At 44.0% G+C, this 18,052-nt stretch overlaps 1 protein-coding gene across 9 annotated transcripts in view; it reads left to right on the top strand.

Annotated features, from left to right (window-relative positions):
- Positions 1 to 18,052, top strand: part of LOC311238592 (globoside alpha-1,3-N-acetylgalactosaminyltransferase 1-like) — a 124,905-nt gene that overhangs the window by 69,774 nt on the left and 37,079 nt on the right. For all 9 annotated transcript variants that reach the window (XM_084326704.1, XM_084326706.1, XM_084326708.1 and 6 more), the window contains 2 exons: positions 3,075 to 3,209; positions 9,976 to 10,108. In XM_084326704.1, the coding sequence (XP_084182830.1) occupies positions 3,075 to 3,209; positions 9,976 to 10,108 (268 nt within the window). The remainder of the gene's footprint in view (positions 1 to 3,074; positions 3,210 to 9,975; positions 10,109 to 18,052) is intronic.

Genomic DNA, 18,052 nt, shown 5'->3' on the forward strand with positions numbered 1-18,052 from the left:
ATGAATCAAACTTCAACTGTAAACAGGAAGTAAAGAGCGAGATGACGATTAAAACAGGTGAGAGTGAAACACGAGAAGTGAAGAACGAAATAACCATTAAAACAGAGGAGTGTGAAACACAAGATGATGAGGTCGATAGCACTGTCAGAACAAGCGGCAGAATCAGAAATGCTCCAAGGAGATATGGATATGATGACTTTGCTGATACAGTGACTGTTGATCATCATGCCAATATGTGTCATGTGACGGAGCCAATCACACTGAAAGAAGCAATGGTGAGTCCTGATGCAAAGGAATGGCAGGAGGCGGCTGATTTGGAATATGAGTCGCTGCTGGAAAATGAGACATGGGACTTAGTGGATTTACCAAGAGAAAGAAAGGCAGTAGGATCAAGATGGGTGTTCAAAGTCAAGCATCACAGTGATGGACGAGTGGAGAGATACAAATGCAGACTCGTCGCCAAGGGCTACTCACAGTTGTATGGTGCTGACTATGATGAAACGTTTTCACCTGTGGTACGATTCAGCTCTATTCGTACATTACTGTCCTTTGCTATTCAAAACAATCTACAGGTGCACCAGATGGACGTCGTAACTGCATTCCTTAATGGACACCTGTAAGAGGAACTCTACATGGAGCAACCAGAGGGCTACATCAAACCAGGGGAGGAACACCTGGTATGCAAACTGAAAAAATCGATCTATGGACTGAAGCAGTCTCCTCGCTGCTGGAGCAAGGCTTTCACACAGTTTATGATGGAAATTGGATTCAAACAGAGCACATCAGACCCCTGTGTGTTTGTGAGATCAAGACAACAGCTTGAAATACTTGCAGTTTACGTTGATGATCTCATTCTGATAACGGAGTCGACTGAGAGCATGAACAAGCTGAAAATGGCTCTCAATGAGCGCTACAAGATGAAAGACATGGGTGAGCTCTCCTATATCCTGGGCGTCTCAGTGATCCGAAATAAGAACAGTGTATTTCTTCATCAGAAGCAGTACATTGAAACCATACTTCAGAAATATGGAATGGATAATGCAAATCCTGTAGCAACTCCTGCTGATGGCAATGTCAAATTGAGCAAAAGTGATGGTGTCAGTAAGCCAGTGCACCAACATACCTATCAGTCAATGGTAGGAAGTCTGCTGTATGCTGCAATGGCCACATGACCAGACATAGCTCAAGCAGTGAGTGCTGTGTCAAAGTTCAATGCAAATCCAGATGCTTCACATCTGACTGCTGTGAAGAGGATACTTCGATACTTGAAAGGGACAGTGAACCTTGCTCTCAAGTATGAGCAGTCAGACTCTGGAGCTTTGATTGGATTCTCAGATGCTGACTGGGCTGGTGATCAGGATGACCGCCGCTCAACAACAGGCAACATCTTTCTACTGTGTGGAGGAGCGGTGAGCTGGCTTAGCAAGAAACAGGCGACAGTTGCACTTTCAACAGCAGAAGCTGAGTACATCGCACTCAGTCAAGCTGCTCAAGAAGGTATCTGGCTGAGACGACTACTGAGCGATCTCGGAGTGGAGGCTACGTCCACAGTGATCCTGGAAGCCATCGCAATCGCCAAGAATCCCGTGAACCACTCCAGGACAAAACACATAGACATTCGCTACCACTACATCCGTGAATGTCTGCAGAATGGGCAAATTGAACTGCAATATTGTCCAACAAATGACATGAAAGCGGACATCTTTACCAAGCCACTGACTAAACAGAAGTTTGAGTACCTTAGGGGATAGATTGTACTTTTTCCTATTTAAATAGAGTGGTTGTTTGTGCTTGACAGGTGAACGCAGAACGCTGCCTGGTCAAAGCAACTCTGAAAATATGTGAAAAAGAGTTCCAGTAAAAGCATTGTAAAAAAGTTTTTTTCTTAAAGATTTTTTTTTTTTTTTAGTTGTTTAAAGATATTTTTTCTTGACATTTCTTTTTATGAAGGAGAGCATGGCTCTGTAATATTATTTAAAGGCACTTAATGCGATTGTAAAATTAAGTGGGAGTGTTGTAATATTATTTAAAGGGACTTGAATGCAATTGTAAAATTAAGTGGGAGTGTTGTAATACAGTACTTTTACCTTACCACTGGATGGCACTATCAGTAAATACCACCTCTGCTTGTAAACAGATAATTAGTACTTCCTGTTCATGCTGTAAGTTGTATCTTTGTTTTGGTCCATGCTGTATGCGGTGCAACAAGCGAATAAAGCTCTGGAAATATACAACAGAGATATCTGTCAATAATCAATCCAAAATAAGCTTTTATTGCAACCAACCTATCTGTAATTAAACTTGAAGTCAAACAGTAAAACATTTATAATAATAATAACAATAATAAAATAATATAAATAGGCCAATAATAATAATAATAATAATAATAATAATAATAACAACAACAGCAACACATACACATACAAACAGATTCGCACGTAGGCCTATCAATGCGTGGTGAGAGGGGGGAGATAGTTGTAGACCTAGCTACTTGACATTTATGATTTGTAAAATAAAAGAAACATTTGATTGATTGGTTTTAACTATTTCGGTCATTTTAAATAAGAAACAGAACAACGAAACAGCTGATGGCATGAGCGAGAGATGTTCATTTACACTTGAGGGCAGGCCCCCCTCTCACCACGCATTGATAGGCCTACGTGCGAATCTGTTGCACCATCTACACCCTCACACAACTGTCGCTTTTTCGGGAGCGGGGAACATAGGACCCGGGGAACATAGATACGCTCCCGACAATATGTACTAATCTGAGGCGTGTTGGTTTTATGAAGATGCCGTGAGATTTTTGTGTCTCTACTGATGTTTTTTAGTCTAGATGTTTTAATAAAAAATATCAAAAAGTCTCTCTCTCTCTCCCTCTCTCTCTCTCTCTCTCTCTCTCTCTCTCTCTCTCTCTCTCTCTCTCTCTCTCTCTCTCTCTCTCTCTCTCTCTCTCTCTCTATCTCTCTCTCTCTCTCTCTCTTTCTCTCTCTCTCTCTCTCTCTCTCTCTCTCTCTCTCTCTCTCTCTCTCTCTCTCTCTCTCTCTCTCTCTCTCTCTCTCTCTCTCTCGTAGTCGCACTGATGTGGTGACGGTGACCCCATGGCTGGCTCCTATAGTCTGGGAACAAACCTTTGACCCTCTGCTGCTCGACAGAATCTACAAACCACTCAACATCGTCATAGCAACCACTGTCTTTGCCGTTGGAAAGTACGTACACATATAGCATGTTTACTTTTCTATTATTGAGACAGTAGGAAGGCTGAAAGGGAGACAGAGTAGAGGAGACACAGGAGAAAATGTTCTTTATTGAGACGGTAGGAAGGCTGAGAGGGAGACACAGGAGAGAAGACACAGGAGAGACGGTTCTTTATTGAGACAGTAGGAAGGCTGAGAGGGAGACAGAGTAGAGGAGACACAGGAGAGAAGGTTCTTTATTGAGACGGTAGGAAGGCTGAGAGGGAGACAGAGTAGGGGAGACACAGGAGAGAAGGTTCTTTATTGAGACAGTAGGAAGGCTGAGAGGGAGACACAGGAGAGAAGACACAGGAGAGACGGTTCTTTATTGAGACAGTAGGAAGGCTGAGGGAGACAGAGTAGGGGAGACACAGGAGAGAAGGTTCTTTATTGAGACAGTAGGAAGGCTGAGAGGGAGACACAGGAGAGAAGACACAGGAGAGACGGTTCTTTATTGAGACAGTAGGAAGGCTGAGGGAGACAGAGTAGGGGAGACACAGGAGAGAAGGTTCTTTATTGAGACAGTAGGAAGGCTGAGAGGGAGACAGAGTAGGGGAGACACAGGAGAGAAGGTTCTTTATTGAGACAGTAGGAAGGCTGAGGGAGACAGAGTAGAGACTCAGGAGAGAAGGTTCTTTATTGAGACAGTAGGAAGGCTGAGAGGGAGACAGAGTAGGAGAGACACAGGAGAGAAGGTTCTTTATTGAGACAGTAGGAAGGCTGAGGGAGACAGAGTAGAGACTCAGGAGAGAAGGTTCTTTATTGAGACAGTAGGAAGGCTGAGGGAGACAGAGTAGGGGAGACACAGGAGAGAAGGTTCTTTATTGAGACAGTAGGAAGGCTGAGAGGGAGACAGAGTAGAGGAGACACAGGAGAGAAGGTTCTTTATTGAGACAGTAGGAAGGCTGAGGGAGACAGAATAGAGACTCAGGAGAGAAGGTTCTTTATTGAGACAGTAGGAAGGCTGAGGGAGACAGAGTAGAGAAGACACAGGAGAAAATGTTCTTTATTGAGACAGTAGGAAGGCTGAGAGGGAGACAGAGTAGAGAAGACACAGGAGAAAATGTTCTTTATTGAGACGGTAGGAAGGCTGAGAGGGAGACAGAGTAGGGGAGACACAGGAGAGGAGGTTCTTTATTGAGACAGTAGGAAGGCTGAGAGGGAGACACAGGAGAGAAGACACAGGAGAGACGGTTCTTTATTGAGACAGTAGGAAGGCTGAGGGAGACAGAGTAGGGGAGACACAGGAGAGAAGGTTCTTTATTGAGACAGTAGGAAGGCTGAGAGGGAGACAGAGTAGGGGAGACACAGGAGAGAAGGTTCTTTATTGAGACAGTAGGAAGGCTGAGGGAGACAGAGTAGAGACTCAGGAGAGAAGGTTCTTTATTGAGACAGTAGGAAGGCTGAGAGGGAGACAGAGTAGGAGAGACACAGGAGAGAAGGTTCTTTATTGAGACAGTAGGAAGGCTGAGGGAGACAGAGTAGAGGAGACACAGGAGAGAAGGTTCTTTATTGAGACAGTAGGAAGGCTGAGGGAGACAGAGTAGAGACTGAGGAGAGAAGGTTCTTTATTGAGACAGTAGGAAGGCTGAGGGAGACAGAGTAGGGGAGACACAGGAGAGAAGGTTCTTTATTGAGACAGTAGGAAGGCTGAGAGGGAGACAGAGTAGAGGAGACACAGGAGAGAAGGTTCTTTATTGAGACAGTAGGAAGGCTGAGGGAGACAGAGTAGAGACTGAGGAGAGAAGGTTCTTTATTGAGACAGTAGGAAGGCTGAGGGAGACAGAGTAGGGGAGACACAGGAGAGAAGGTTCTTTATTGAGACAGTAGGAAGGCTGAGAGGGAGACAGAGTAGAGGAGACACAGGAGAGAAGGTTCTTTATTGAGACAGTAGGAAGGCTGAGAGGGAGACACAGGAGAGAAGACACAGGAGAGACGGTTCTTTATTGAGACAGTAGGAAGGCTGAGAGGGAGACAGAGTAGAGGAGACACAGGAGAGAAGGTTCTTTATTGAGACAGTAGGAAGGCTGAGAGGGAGACAGAGTAGAGAAGACACAGGAGAAAATGTTCTTTATTGAGACAGTAGGAAGGCTGAGAGGGAGACAGAGTAGAGAAGACACAGGAGAAAATGTTCTTTATTGAGACAGTAGGAAGGCTGAGAGGGAGACAGAGTAGAGAAGACACAGGAGAAAATGTTCTTTATTGAGACAGTAGGAAGGCTGAGAGGGAGACAGAGTAGAGAAGACACAGGAGAGAAGGTTCTTTATTGAGACAGTAGGAAGGCTGAGAGGGAGACAGAGTAGAGGAGACACAGGAGATAAGGTTCTTTATTGAGACGGTAGGAAGGCTGAGAGGGAGACAGAGTAGGAGAGACACAGGAGAGAAGGTTCTTTATTGAGACAGTAGGAAGGCTGAGAGGGAGACAGAGTAGGGGAGACACAGGAGAGAAGGTTCTTTATTGAGACAGTAGGAAGGCTGAGGGAGACAGAGTAGAGACTCAGGAGAGAAGGTTCTTTATTGAGACAGTAGGAAGGCTGAGAGGGAGACAGAGTAGGAGAGACACAGGAGAGAAGGTTCTTTATTGAGACAGTAGGAAGGCTGAGGGAGACAGAGTAGAGGAGACACAGGAGAGAAGGTTCTTTATTGAGACAGTAGGAAGGCTGAGGGAGACAGAGTAGAGACTCAGGAGAGAAGGTTCTTTATTGAGACAGTAGGAAGGCTGAGGGAGACAGAGTAGGGGAGACACAGGAGAGAAGGTTCTTTATTGAGACAGTAGGAAGGCTGAGAGGGAGACAGAGTAGAGGAGACACAGGAGAGAAGGTTCTTTATTGAGACAGTAGGAAGGCTGAGAGGGAGACACAGGAGAGAAGACACAGGAGAGACGGTTCTTTATTGAGACAGTAGGAAGGCTGAGGGAGACAGAGTAGGGGAGACACAGGAGAGAAGGTTCTTTATTGAGACAGTAGGAAGGCTGAGAGGGATACAGAGTAGGGGAGACACAGGAGAGAAGGTTCTTTATTGAGACAGTAGGAAGGCTGAGATGGAGACAGAGTAGGGGAGACACAGGAGAGAAGGTTCTTTATTGAGACAGTAGGAAGGCTGAGAGGGAGACAGATTAGAGGAGACACAGGAGAGAAGGTTCTTTATTGAGACAGTAGGAAGGCTGAGAGGGAGACAGAGTAGAGGAGACACAGGAGAACATTTTCTTTATTGAGACAGTAGGAAGGCTGAGAGGGAGACAGAGTAGAGGAGACACAGGAGAGAAGGTTCTTTATTGAGACAGTAGGAAGGCTGAGAGGGAGACAGAGTAGAGGAGACACAGGAGAGAAGGTTCTTTATTGAGACAGTAGGAAGGCTGAGATGGAGACAGAGTAGGGGAGACACAGGAGAGAAGGTTCTTTATTGAGACAGTAGGAAGGCTGAGAGGGAGACAGAGTAGAGAAGACACAGGAGAGAAGGTTCTTTATTGAGACAGTAGAAAGGCTGAGAGGGAGACAGAGTAGAGAAGACACAGGAGAGAAGGTTCTTTATTGAGACAGTAGGAAGGCTGAGAGGGAGACAGAGTAGAGAAGGTTCTTTAGTGAAAGCACATATGTGAATAGAATAGAAGTACTTAACCCAGCAATGCATGCATGAGTCTGGTCTCTTTTGAAAGGTAACATTCTGAAGTTTCTTACACAATAAAGAGAAATCACGTTGAGTGCTAATGAAATAGAGTAACAGAGGTTGCCAGATGCATGTTTTTGGGGTTCCAGCTGAGAGGTAGGAGCTGGAAACGGTTCCATAGCTTGAAGTCTTATAGTCATACAGGTCCAACGTTTATAAAGATCCCACAGAAAATGTGTGTTTTACAAAGGTTTTTGTAATGTGTGTACCGCAATAATTCAGCGTGATTATCAAAAATGCATTCAGACCCCCTTCTCGTTGCAATCAGCGCTCATCTGGGATCACTTTCGGAGCAGTCGCTCCTTGGCTACAATGGTGGTGAATCATCAGCGGTGACTGGTCAGTTCAGGACCGTTTACAACCGGACGTGGTCACTCGTCCAAACGGCTTGTCAAATGACGCTTGCTGGATATTTCATCTTGTAACTTGAGACCTGAAGCATGGAATAGGTTGTATGTGGTGACGATCGAATGGCGGCAAATTCAACTTTCCAACAATGTATTGGTTGCACGCCCCCCCCCCCTCTTATGATTCTTATTGAGCAAATGTGTTTCAGTTAAAAAGGCTGTTTGCAACTTTGATAAGTCTGCAAATATTTTACTGCGTTTCACTGGGTGATTAATCCCTTTGATGTTCCATGTTGTACATTTTGTAATTGCCCCCCACAATTTATTAGGATTAGATACAGCCATACCGTGGGAGAAAACAAGACATAATTACCTCCTGGTCACAGACAGCCCTTCAATTGACAGTAACACTCTGTAAAAACAATGCATCATTGAAGACATGAACAAGAAACTCACAAAAAAAAAACAAGAATACAAAGACAAAACATCCCAAAACCCCTCTGCCGGCCCCTCCCCCCATGAGAGACTGCAGAAACCGTTACTTGTCTTTCCTCCTCTAAGAAAACCAAATTCAAAGCTTACCCTGTGGGGCAGAGCCTCACCAGAACTGTGTAATACTAAAACAGAAATAATACTAACCAGTCTAACTGCATCAGTCTTTACCTTCTATAGTACACAAAACACCTTCTTGGTCTTCTTCTTACCTTGCGGGGGCCCACATGTGGGCCCTTTTTAGGACGATTTGCCCACTGGCACTTTGGCGACCCCTAGTGGCTCGGGTGTGCATATTTTGTAATACAATATATATAGAGAATTGAAGGCTTATTTGTTGCCTGTCGATAGCGTCAAAATCCGTCAAAATCCGTTCAGCGGTTCTCGAGTTACATGCCGGTATTTGAGGCTTGTGCAAAGGACACGGTATTGCGCAAAATACCACTCCAGACTCTTGGGGCTCTAGTTCCGTCAATCATTTGGCGATCTCGAAAATTATTGTGGAGGGTTGTAGCCAATGAGTGTGGCTTTCCAATGATACCCCATCTGGGGATGTATGATCTAGGATCTAGGTGAAAAACTAACAAGCAAAAACAGGAAGAGAAAAACAGCAGAATGAATTGAGTCTATGAGAAAACTGAGTTTTTCTTTTGTACACAGTTTACCAAAATCACTTCTAATCACTAATTTCTGAATGGATCTTTATGAAATTTGGACATATACTACATACGGCTTCAGGCTATGGGTCCGTATGGATTTGTAAGCCATACCACCTTCTGTTAGGATTAGGGGTGCTGTGAGGGTGAGAACGCAATTGCAGAGGGAAGAGAGGAGGCGGAGATAGCAGGATACGTGGAAATCAAAATACGTTTACTAGGACGACAAAATCAACAACAAAACAACACTGAAGGGACAGGAAAACAAAGAAGAACGAAAACGGGATATATAACTACTTACAGCACAGACGAACATGAAACAAGGCAAGGGGAGGCACGAAGAAAGTGAGGGTACAATGGGGGTACAGGAGACAATGACGCCACAAGGAAGTGATGACAAACAGACACCTAAATACCAACACTAATTAACAACGATCAACACCTGGCAGGGCCAGGCCAAAACACAGAATCACAAACACAAACTAGACACAAAAAGCAATGATACCATAAACACAACTAGACACAAAGGCAAATACACACACAACAACCAGACAGGGGGACGACATCAAACACAGACAGGGATGGCCCAGGATAACAAACAATTAGAAATTAATTCAATTACTTGAAACCAACATAAGATGGCCGTCTGCACCATCCGGCTTTGGTCACTGGAAGGAAGTAGGGAACCAATGTCAGGGGGAAGGAAATGTCCACTGTAATTTTCATGCCCGGCCCAGCAAGGGCCGGACCTGGGGACGTAACACCTTCTGGGGAAATACTACCTCTGGACTACTAACTAACTACTACAGAAAAACTTGTAGTTTTTCTACAACTCAAGTTCAGACCTATGTTACTCTATTATGTTAGCACTAAAAGTGAATTTTCTTTCTGGAATCAGAAACTTCTGAATGTCATCTTTCAAAAGAGACCAGGCTCATGCATGTGCCCTATCAGTTATATTATACAATAAACACTAGAATCTTAATCTAAATATATACTATGAGTAAGTAAAGTATACAGTAAACACAGGTGCAGTATACATAATGTAACAACCCTGTGATTGAGTTGATTGGTCAGCCGAGCTGTCACTCTGCGCTCTACCAACCTGGGGCTGGTAGGGGACGCTATTGGTCAAGCGAGCCCGGGCTTTGTAGAGGGGAGGGGGCAAGGGCTGAGGGTATAAGAGGGTGGTACACCTCAGAGTGCGCTCTCTTGGGGTATGGGATGGGAATGCAAGCAGAGGTCTTTGTACCTGAGAGCCATCCCTGAGACGTTGAATAAAGAGATAAGTGAGAAACAACAACCGAGTCGGTGAGTCGTTAATAGCGTAAAAACGCTATAATAAGTTACCCTAACTGGCATGATATATACGTTATACGTTGTAGTCTGTGCAGTTTAGGTGAGAGTCAAACACACTTAGTGACGAGACTCTTAGTAGTTCTCATAGTTCTCTCTGTGACTATTATTACTCCAGTGTTATTCTGACCTAACATGTCATTGTGACTATTATTACTAAAAGATGATTAACATAGCACTATACTACTGACCTGGAAGTAAAAGCTGCTGACTTCCTGTCAGGTATGTGCGTTTCCTGAAGGACTACCTGGAGACGGCGGAGCAGCACTTCTTCGTTGGTTTCCAGGTGCACCACTATGTGTTCACCGACCGGCCCGACGAGATGCCCCACGTGGAGATGGCTCCCGGGAGACAGGTACACTAGCGAGGAAGGTCACAGCAGGGGTGTAAAAAGTACCCAGAAATTATACTTAAGTGAAAGTATGGGTACCGTCTCAAAATCGTACTCAAGTAAAAGTCAGAGTATCTGGCTAAAAACAAAAAAGAAACGTTTCTACTTTTAAATGTACTTAAGTACTAAAAAGTAAAAGTTAAAACTTGTTTTTATTCCGGGGCAATGAAATGTTCCGTTCCGTCCTCTTCATCACTCGTACTATCGTTTGTGGCCATCTTCTGTAGCTTGTCACTCTGACTGTCTATTCTTCTGATAGCAGGTGTTTAATCAAAGATCGTCCTAATAATAATCGAGTAAAGTACAAATCCCAAAAAACAGTATTTAAGTATTAGTAACAAATTACAATTACTCAAGTACTTTACACCCCTGGAGGAAGGTCACAGACATGTTGCGGTTAGCACTCAATACATTCATGATCTCGTTGTGGCCTGCAGACACAAACACAGTGTTGCTGCTGACATTAGAGTGAGACACAAACACAGTGCTGCTGCAGACATTAGAGTGAGAGACACAAACACAGTGTTGCTGCTGCAGACATTAGAGTGAGACACAAACACAGTGCTGCAGACATTAGAGTGAGAGACACAAACACAGTGCTGCTGCAGACATTAGAGTGAGAGACACAAACACAGTGTTGCTGCAGACATTAGAGTGAGAGACACAAACACAGTGCTGCAGACATTAGAGTGAGAGACACAAACACAGTGTTGCTGCAGACATTAGAGTGAGACACACAAACACAGTGTTGCTGCAGACATTAGAGTGAGAGACACAAACACAGTGTTGCTGCTGACATTAGAGTGAGACACAAACACAGTGTTGCTGCAGACATTAGAGTGAGAGACACAAACACAGTGTTGCTGCTGACATTAGAGTGAGACACAAACACAGTGTTGCAGACATTAGAGTGAGAGACACAAACACAGTGCTGCTGCAGACATTAGAGTGAGAGACACAAACACAGTGTTGCAGACATTAGAGTGAGAGACACAAACACAGTGTTGCAGACATTAGAGTGAGACACAAACACAGTGTTGCTGACATTAGAGTGAGAGACACAAACACAGTGTTGCAGACATTAGAGTGAGAGACACAAACACAGTGTTGCAGACATTAGAGTGAGACACACAAACACAGTGTTGCTGCTGCAGACATTAGAGTGAGACACAAACACAGTGTTGCAGACATTAGAGTGAGAGACACAAACACAGTGTTGCTGCAGACATTAGAGTGAGACACACAAACACAGTGTTGCAGACATTAGAGTGAGACACAAACACAGTGTTGCAGACATTAGAGTGAGAGACACAAACACAGTGTTGCAGACATTAGAGTGAGATACACAAACACAGTGTTGCAGACATTAGAGTGAGACACACAAACACAGTGTTGCAGACATTAGAGTGAGACACACAAACACAGTGTTGCTGCTGCAGACATTAGAGTGAGACACAAACACAGTGTTGCTGCAGACATTAGAGTGAGACACAAACACAGTGTTGCAGACATTAGAGTGAGACACAAACACAGTGTTGCTGCAGACATTAGAGTGAGAGACACAAACACAGTGTTGCAGACATTAGAGTGAGAGACACAACCACAGTGTTGCAGACATTAGAGTGAGACACAAACACAGTGTTGCTGCCGACATTAGAGTGAGACACAAACACAGTGTTGCAGACATTAGAGTGAGAGACACAAACACAGTGTTGCAGACATTAGAGTGAGACAGAAACACAGTGTTGCTGCAGACATTAGAGTGAGACACAAACACAGTGTTGCAGACATTAGAGTGAGAGACACAAACACAGTGTTGCAGACATTAGAGTGAGACACAAACACAGAGTTGCAGACATTAGAGTGAGACACACAAACACAGTGTTGCAGACATTAGAGTGAGACACAAACACAGTGTTGCTGCCGACATTAGAGTGAGAGACACAAACACAGTGTTGCAGACATTAGAGTGAGACACAAACACAGTGTTGCAGACATTAGAGTGAGACACACAAACACAGTGTTGCAGACATTAGAGTGAGACACACAAACACAGTGTTGCTGCAGACATTAGAGTGAGACACAAACACAGTGTTGCAGACATTAGAGTGAGACACAAACACAGTGTTGCAGACATTAGAGTGAGACACAAACACAGTGTTGCAGCAGACATTAGAGTGAGACACAAACACAGTGTTGCAGACATTAGAGTGAGAGACACAAACACAGTGTTGCAGACATTAGAGTGAGAGACACAAACACAGTGTTGCTGCAGACATTAGAGTGAGACACAAACACAGTGTTGCTGCAGACATTAGAGTGAGACACAAACACAGCGTTGCTGCAGACATTAGAGTGAGACACAAACACAGTGTTGCAGACATTAGAGTGAGAGACAAACACAGTGTTGCAGACATTAGAGTGAGAGACACAAACACAGTGTTGCTGCAGACATTAGAGTGAGACACACAAACACAGTGTTGCTGCAGACATTAGAGTGAGACACAAACACAGAGTTGCAGACATTAGAGTGAGAGACAAACACAGTGTTGCTGCCGACATTAGAGTGAGAGACACAAACACAGTGTTGCAGACATTAGAGTGAGACACACAAACACAGTGTTGCAGACATTAGAGTGAGAGACACAAACACAGTGTTGCTGCTGACATTAGAGTGAGACACAAACACAGTGTTGCAGACATTAGAGTGAGAGACACAAACACAGTGTTGCAGCAGACATTAGAGTGAGACACAAACACAGTGTTGCAGACATTAGAGTGAGAGACACAAACACAGTGTTGCAGACATTAGAGTGAGAGACACAAACACAGTGTTGCTGCAGACATTAGAGTGAGACACAAACACAGTGTTGCTGCAGACATTAGAGTGAGACACAAACACAGCGTTGCTGCAGACATTAGAGTGAGACACAAACACAGTGTTGCAGACATTAGAGTGAGAGACAAACACAGTGTTGCAGACATTAGAGTGAGAGACACAAACACAGTGTTGCTGCAGACATTAGAGTGAGACACACAAACACAGTGTTGCTGCAGACATTAGAGTGAGACACAAACACAGAGTTGCAGACATTAGAGTGAGAGACAAACACAGTGTTGCTGCCGACATTAGAGTGAGAGACACAAACACAGTGTTGCAGACATTAGAGTGAGACACACAAACACAGTGTTGCAGACATTAGAGTGAGAGACACAAACACAGTGTTGCTGCTGACATTAGAGTGAGACACAAACACAGTGTTGCAGACATTAGAGTGAGAGACACAAACACAGTGTTGCAGACATTAGAGTGAGACACAAACACAGTGTTGCAGACATTAGAGTGAGACACAAACACAGTGCTGCAGACATTAGAGTGAGAGACACAAACACAGTGTTGCAGACATTAGAGTGAGACACAAACACAGTGTTGCTGCAGACATTAGAGTGAGAGACACAAACACAGTGTTGCAGACATTAGAGTGAGAGACACAACCACAGTGTTGCAGACATTAGAGTGAGACACACAAACACAGTGTTGCTGCAGACATTAGAGTGAGACACAAACACAGTGTTGCTGCCAACATTAGAGTGAGAGACACAAACACAGTGTTGCAGACATTAGAGTGAGACACAAACACAGTGTTGCAGACATTAGAGTGAGACACAAACACAGTGTTGCAGACATTAGAGTGAGACACAAATACAGTGTTGCAGACATTAGAGTGAGACACAAACACAGTGTTGCTGCAGACATTAAAGTGAGACACAAACACAGTGTTGCAGACATTAGAGTGAGACACAAACACAGTGTTGCAGACATTAGAGTGAGACACAAACACAGTGTTGCAGACATTAGAGTGAGATACAAACACAGTGCTGCAGACATTAGAGTGAGAGACACAAACACAGTGTTGCTGCAGACATTAGAGTGAGAGACACAAACACAGAGTTGCAGACATTAGAGTGAGACACAAACACAGTGTTGCAGACATTAGAGTGAGAGACACAAACACAGTGTTGCAGACATTAGAGTGAGATACACAAACACAGTGTTGCAGACATTAGAGTGAGACACACAAACACAGTGTTGCAGACATTAGAGTGAGACACACAAACACAGTGTTGCTGCTGCAGACATTAGAGTGAGACACAAACACAGTGTTGCTGCAGACATTAGAGTGAGACACAAACACAGTGTTGCTGCAGACATTAGAGTGAGACACAAACACAGCGTTGCTGCAGACATTAGAGTGAGACACAAACACAGTGTTGCAGACATTAGAGTGAGAGACAAACACAGTGTTGCAGACATTAGAGTGAGAGACACAAACACAGTGTTGCTGCAGACATTAGAGTGAGAGACACAAACACAGTGTTGCTGCAGACATTAGAGTGAGAGACACAAACACAGTGTTGCTGCAGACATTAGAGTGAGAGACACAAACACAGTGTTGCTGCAGACATTAGAGTGAGACACAAACACAGTGCTGCTGCAGACATTAGAGTGAGAGACACAAACACAGTGTTGCTGCAGACATTAGAGTGAGAGACACAAACACAGTGTTGCAGACATTAGAGTGAGACACAAACACAGTGTTGCAGACATTAGAGTGAGACACACAAACACAGTGTTGCTGCAGACATTAGAGTGAGAGACACAAACACAGTGTTGCTGCAGACATTAGAGTGAGACACAAACACAGTGCTGCAGACATTAGAGTGAGACACACAAACACAGTGTTGCAGACATTAGAGTGAGACACACAAACACAGTGTTGCTGCAGACATTAGAGTGAGACACAAACACAGTGTTGCAGACATTAGAGTGAGACACACAAACACAGTGTTGCAGACATTAGAGTGAGACACACAAACACAGTGTTGCAGACATTAGAGTGAGACACACAAACACAGTGTTGCTGCAGACATTATAGTGAGACACAAACACAGTGTTGCTGCCGACATTAGAGTGAGACACAAACACAGTGTTGCAGACATTAGAGTGAGAGACACAAACACAGTGTTTCAGACATTAGAGTGAGAGACACAAACACAGTGTTGCAGACATTAGAGTGAGACACAAACACAGTGTTGCAGACATTAGAGTGAGAGACACAGACACAGTGTTGCAGACATTAGAGTGAGACACAAACACAGTGTTGCAGACATTAGAGTGAGACACACAAACACAGTGTTGCAGACATTAGAGTGAGACACACAAACACAGTGTTGCTGCAGACATTAGAGTGAGACACAAACACAGTGTTGCAGACATTAGAGTGAGACACAAACACAGTGTTGCTGCCGACATTAGAGTGAGACACAAACACAGTGTTGCAGACATTAGAGTGAAAGACACAAACACAGTGTTTCAGACATTAGAGTGAGAGACACAAACACAGTGTTGCTGCCGACATTAGAGTGAGAGACAAACACAGTGTTGCAGACATTAGAGTGAGACACAAACACAGTGTTGCAGACATTAGAGTGAGAGACACAAACACAGTGTTGCAGACATTAGAGTGAGACACAAACACAGTGTTGCAGACATTAGAGTGAGACACAAACACAGTGTTGCAGACATTAGAGTGAGACACAAACACAGTGTTGCAGACATTAGAGTGAGACACAAACACAGTGTTGCTGCAGACATTAGAGTGAGACACAAACACAGTGCTGCAGACATTAGAGTGAGAGACACAAACACAGTGTTGCAGACATTAGAGTGAGACACAAACACAGTGTTGCTGCAGACATTAGAGTGAGACACAAACACAGTGTTGCAGACATTAGAGTGAGAGACACAACCACAGTGTTGCAGACATTAGAGTGAGACACAAACACAGTGTTGCAGACATTAGAGTGAGAGACACAAACACAGTGTTGCAGACATTAGAGTGAGACACAAACACAGAGTTGCAGACATTAGAGTGAGACACACAAACACAGTGTTGCAGACATTAGAGTGAGACACACAAACACAGTGTTGCTGCAGACATTAGAGTGAGAGACACAAACACAGTGTTGCAGACATTAGAGTGAGACACAAACACAGTGTTGCAGACATTAGAGTGAGACACACAAACACAGTGTTGCAGACATTAGAGTGAGACACACAAACACAGTGTTGCTGCAGACATTAGAGTGAGACACAAACACAGTGTTGCAGACATTAGAGTGAGACACACAAACACAGTGTTGCAGACATTAGAGTGAGACACAAACACAGTGCTGCCGACATTAGAGTGAGAGACACAAACACAGTGTTGCAGACATTAGAGTGAGACACAAACACAGTGTTGCAGACATTAGAGTGAGACACAAACACAGTGCTGCCGACATTAGAGTGAGAGACACAAACACAGTGTTGCAGACATTAGAGTGAGACACAAACACAGTGCTGCAGACATTAGAGTGAGAGACACAAACACAGTGTTGCAGACATTAGAGTGAGAGACACAAACACAGTGTTGCAGACATTAGAGTGAGACACAAACACAGTGTTGCTGCAGACATTAGAGTGAGAGACACAAACACAGTGTTGCAGACATTAGAGTGAGAGACACAAACACAGTGTTGCAGACATTAGAGTGAGACAGAAACACAGTGTTGCTGCAGACATTAGAGTGAGACACAAACACAGTGTTGCAGACATTAGAGTGAGAGACACAAACACAGTGTTGCAGACATTAGAGTGAGACACAAACACAGAGTTGCAGACATTAGAGTGAGACACAAACACAGTGTTGCTGCCGACATTAGAGTGAGAGACACAAACACAGTGTTGCAGACATTAGAGTGAGACACAAACACAGTGTTGCAGACATTAGAGTGAGACACACAAACACAGTGTTGCAGACATTAGAGTGAGACACACAAACACAGTGTTGCTGCAGACATTAGAGTGAGACACAAACACAGTGTTGCAGACATTAGAGTGAGACACAAACACAGTGTTGCAGACATTAGAGTGAGACACAAACACAGTGTTGCAGCAGACATTAGAGTGAGACACAAACACAGTGTTGCAGACATTAGAGTGAGAGACACAAACACAGTGTTGCAGACATTAGAGTGAGACACAAACACAGTGTTGCTGCAGACATTAGAGTGAGACACACAAACACAGTGTTGCTGCAGACATTAGAGTGAGAGACACAAACACAGAGTTGCAGACATTAGAGTGAGAGACACAAACACAGTGTTGCTGCCGACATTAGAGTGAGAGACACAAACACAGAGTTGCAGACATTAGAGTGAGACACACAAACACAGTGTTGCTGCAGACATTAGAGTGAGAGACACAAACACAGAGTTGCAGACATTAGAGTGAGAGACACAAACACAGTGTTGCTGCCGACATTAGAGTGAGAGACACAAACACAGTGTTGCAGACATTAGAGTGAGACACACAAACACAGAGTTGCAGACATTAGAGTGAGACACAAACACAGTGTTGCTGCAGACATTAGAGTGAGACACACAAACACAGTGTTGCAGACATTAGAGTGAGACACACAAACACAGTGTTGCAGACATTAGAGTGAGACACAAACACAGTGTTGCAGACATTAGAGTGAGACACAAACACAGTGTTGCAGACATTAGAGTGAGACACACAAACACAGTGTTGCAGACATTAGAGTGAGAGACACAAACACAGTGTTGCTGCAGACATTAGAGTGAGACACAAACACAGTGTTGCTGCAGACATTAGAGTGAGACACAAACACAGTGTTGCAGACATTAGAGTGAGAGACACAAACACAGTGTTGCTGCAGACATTAGAGTGAGACACACAAACACAGTGTTGCAGACATTAGAGTGAGACACAAACACAGTGTTGCAGACATTAGAGTGAGAGACACAAACACAGTGTTGCAGACATTAGAGTGAGATACACAA

This window comes from Notolepis coatsorum, assembly GCF_963971535.1.
Source record: "Notolepis coatsorum genome assembly, chromosome: 12".
Taxonomy (NCBI): domain Eukaryota; kingdom Metazoa; phylum Chordata; class Actinopteri; order Aulopiformes; family Paralepididae; genus Notolepis; species Notolepis coatsorum.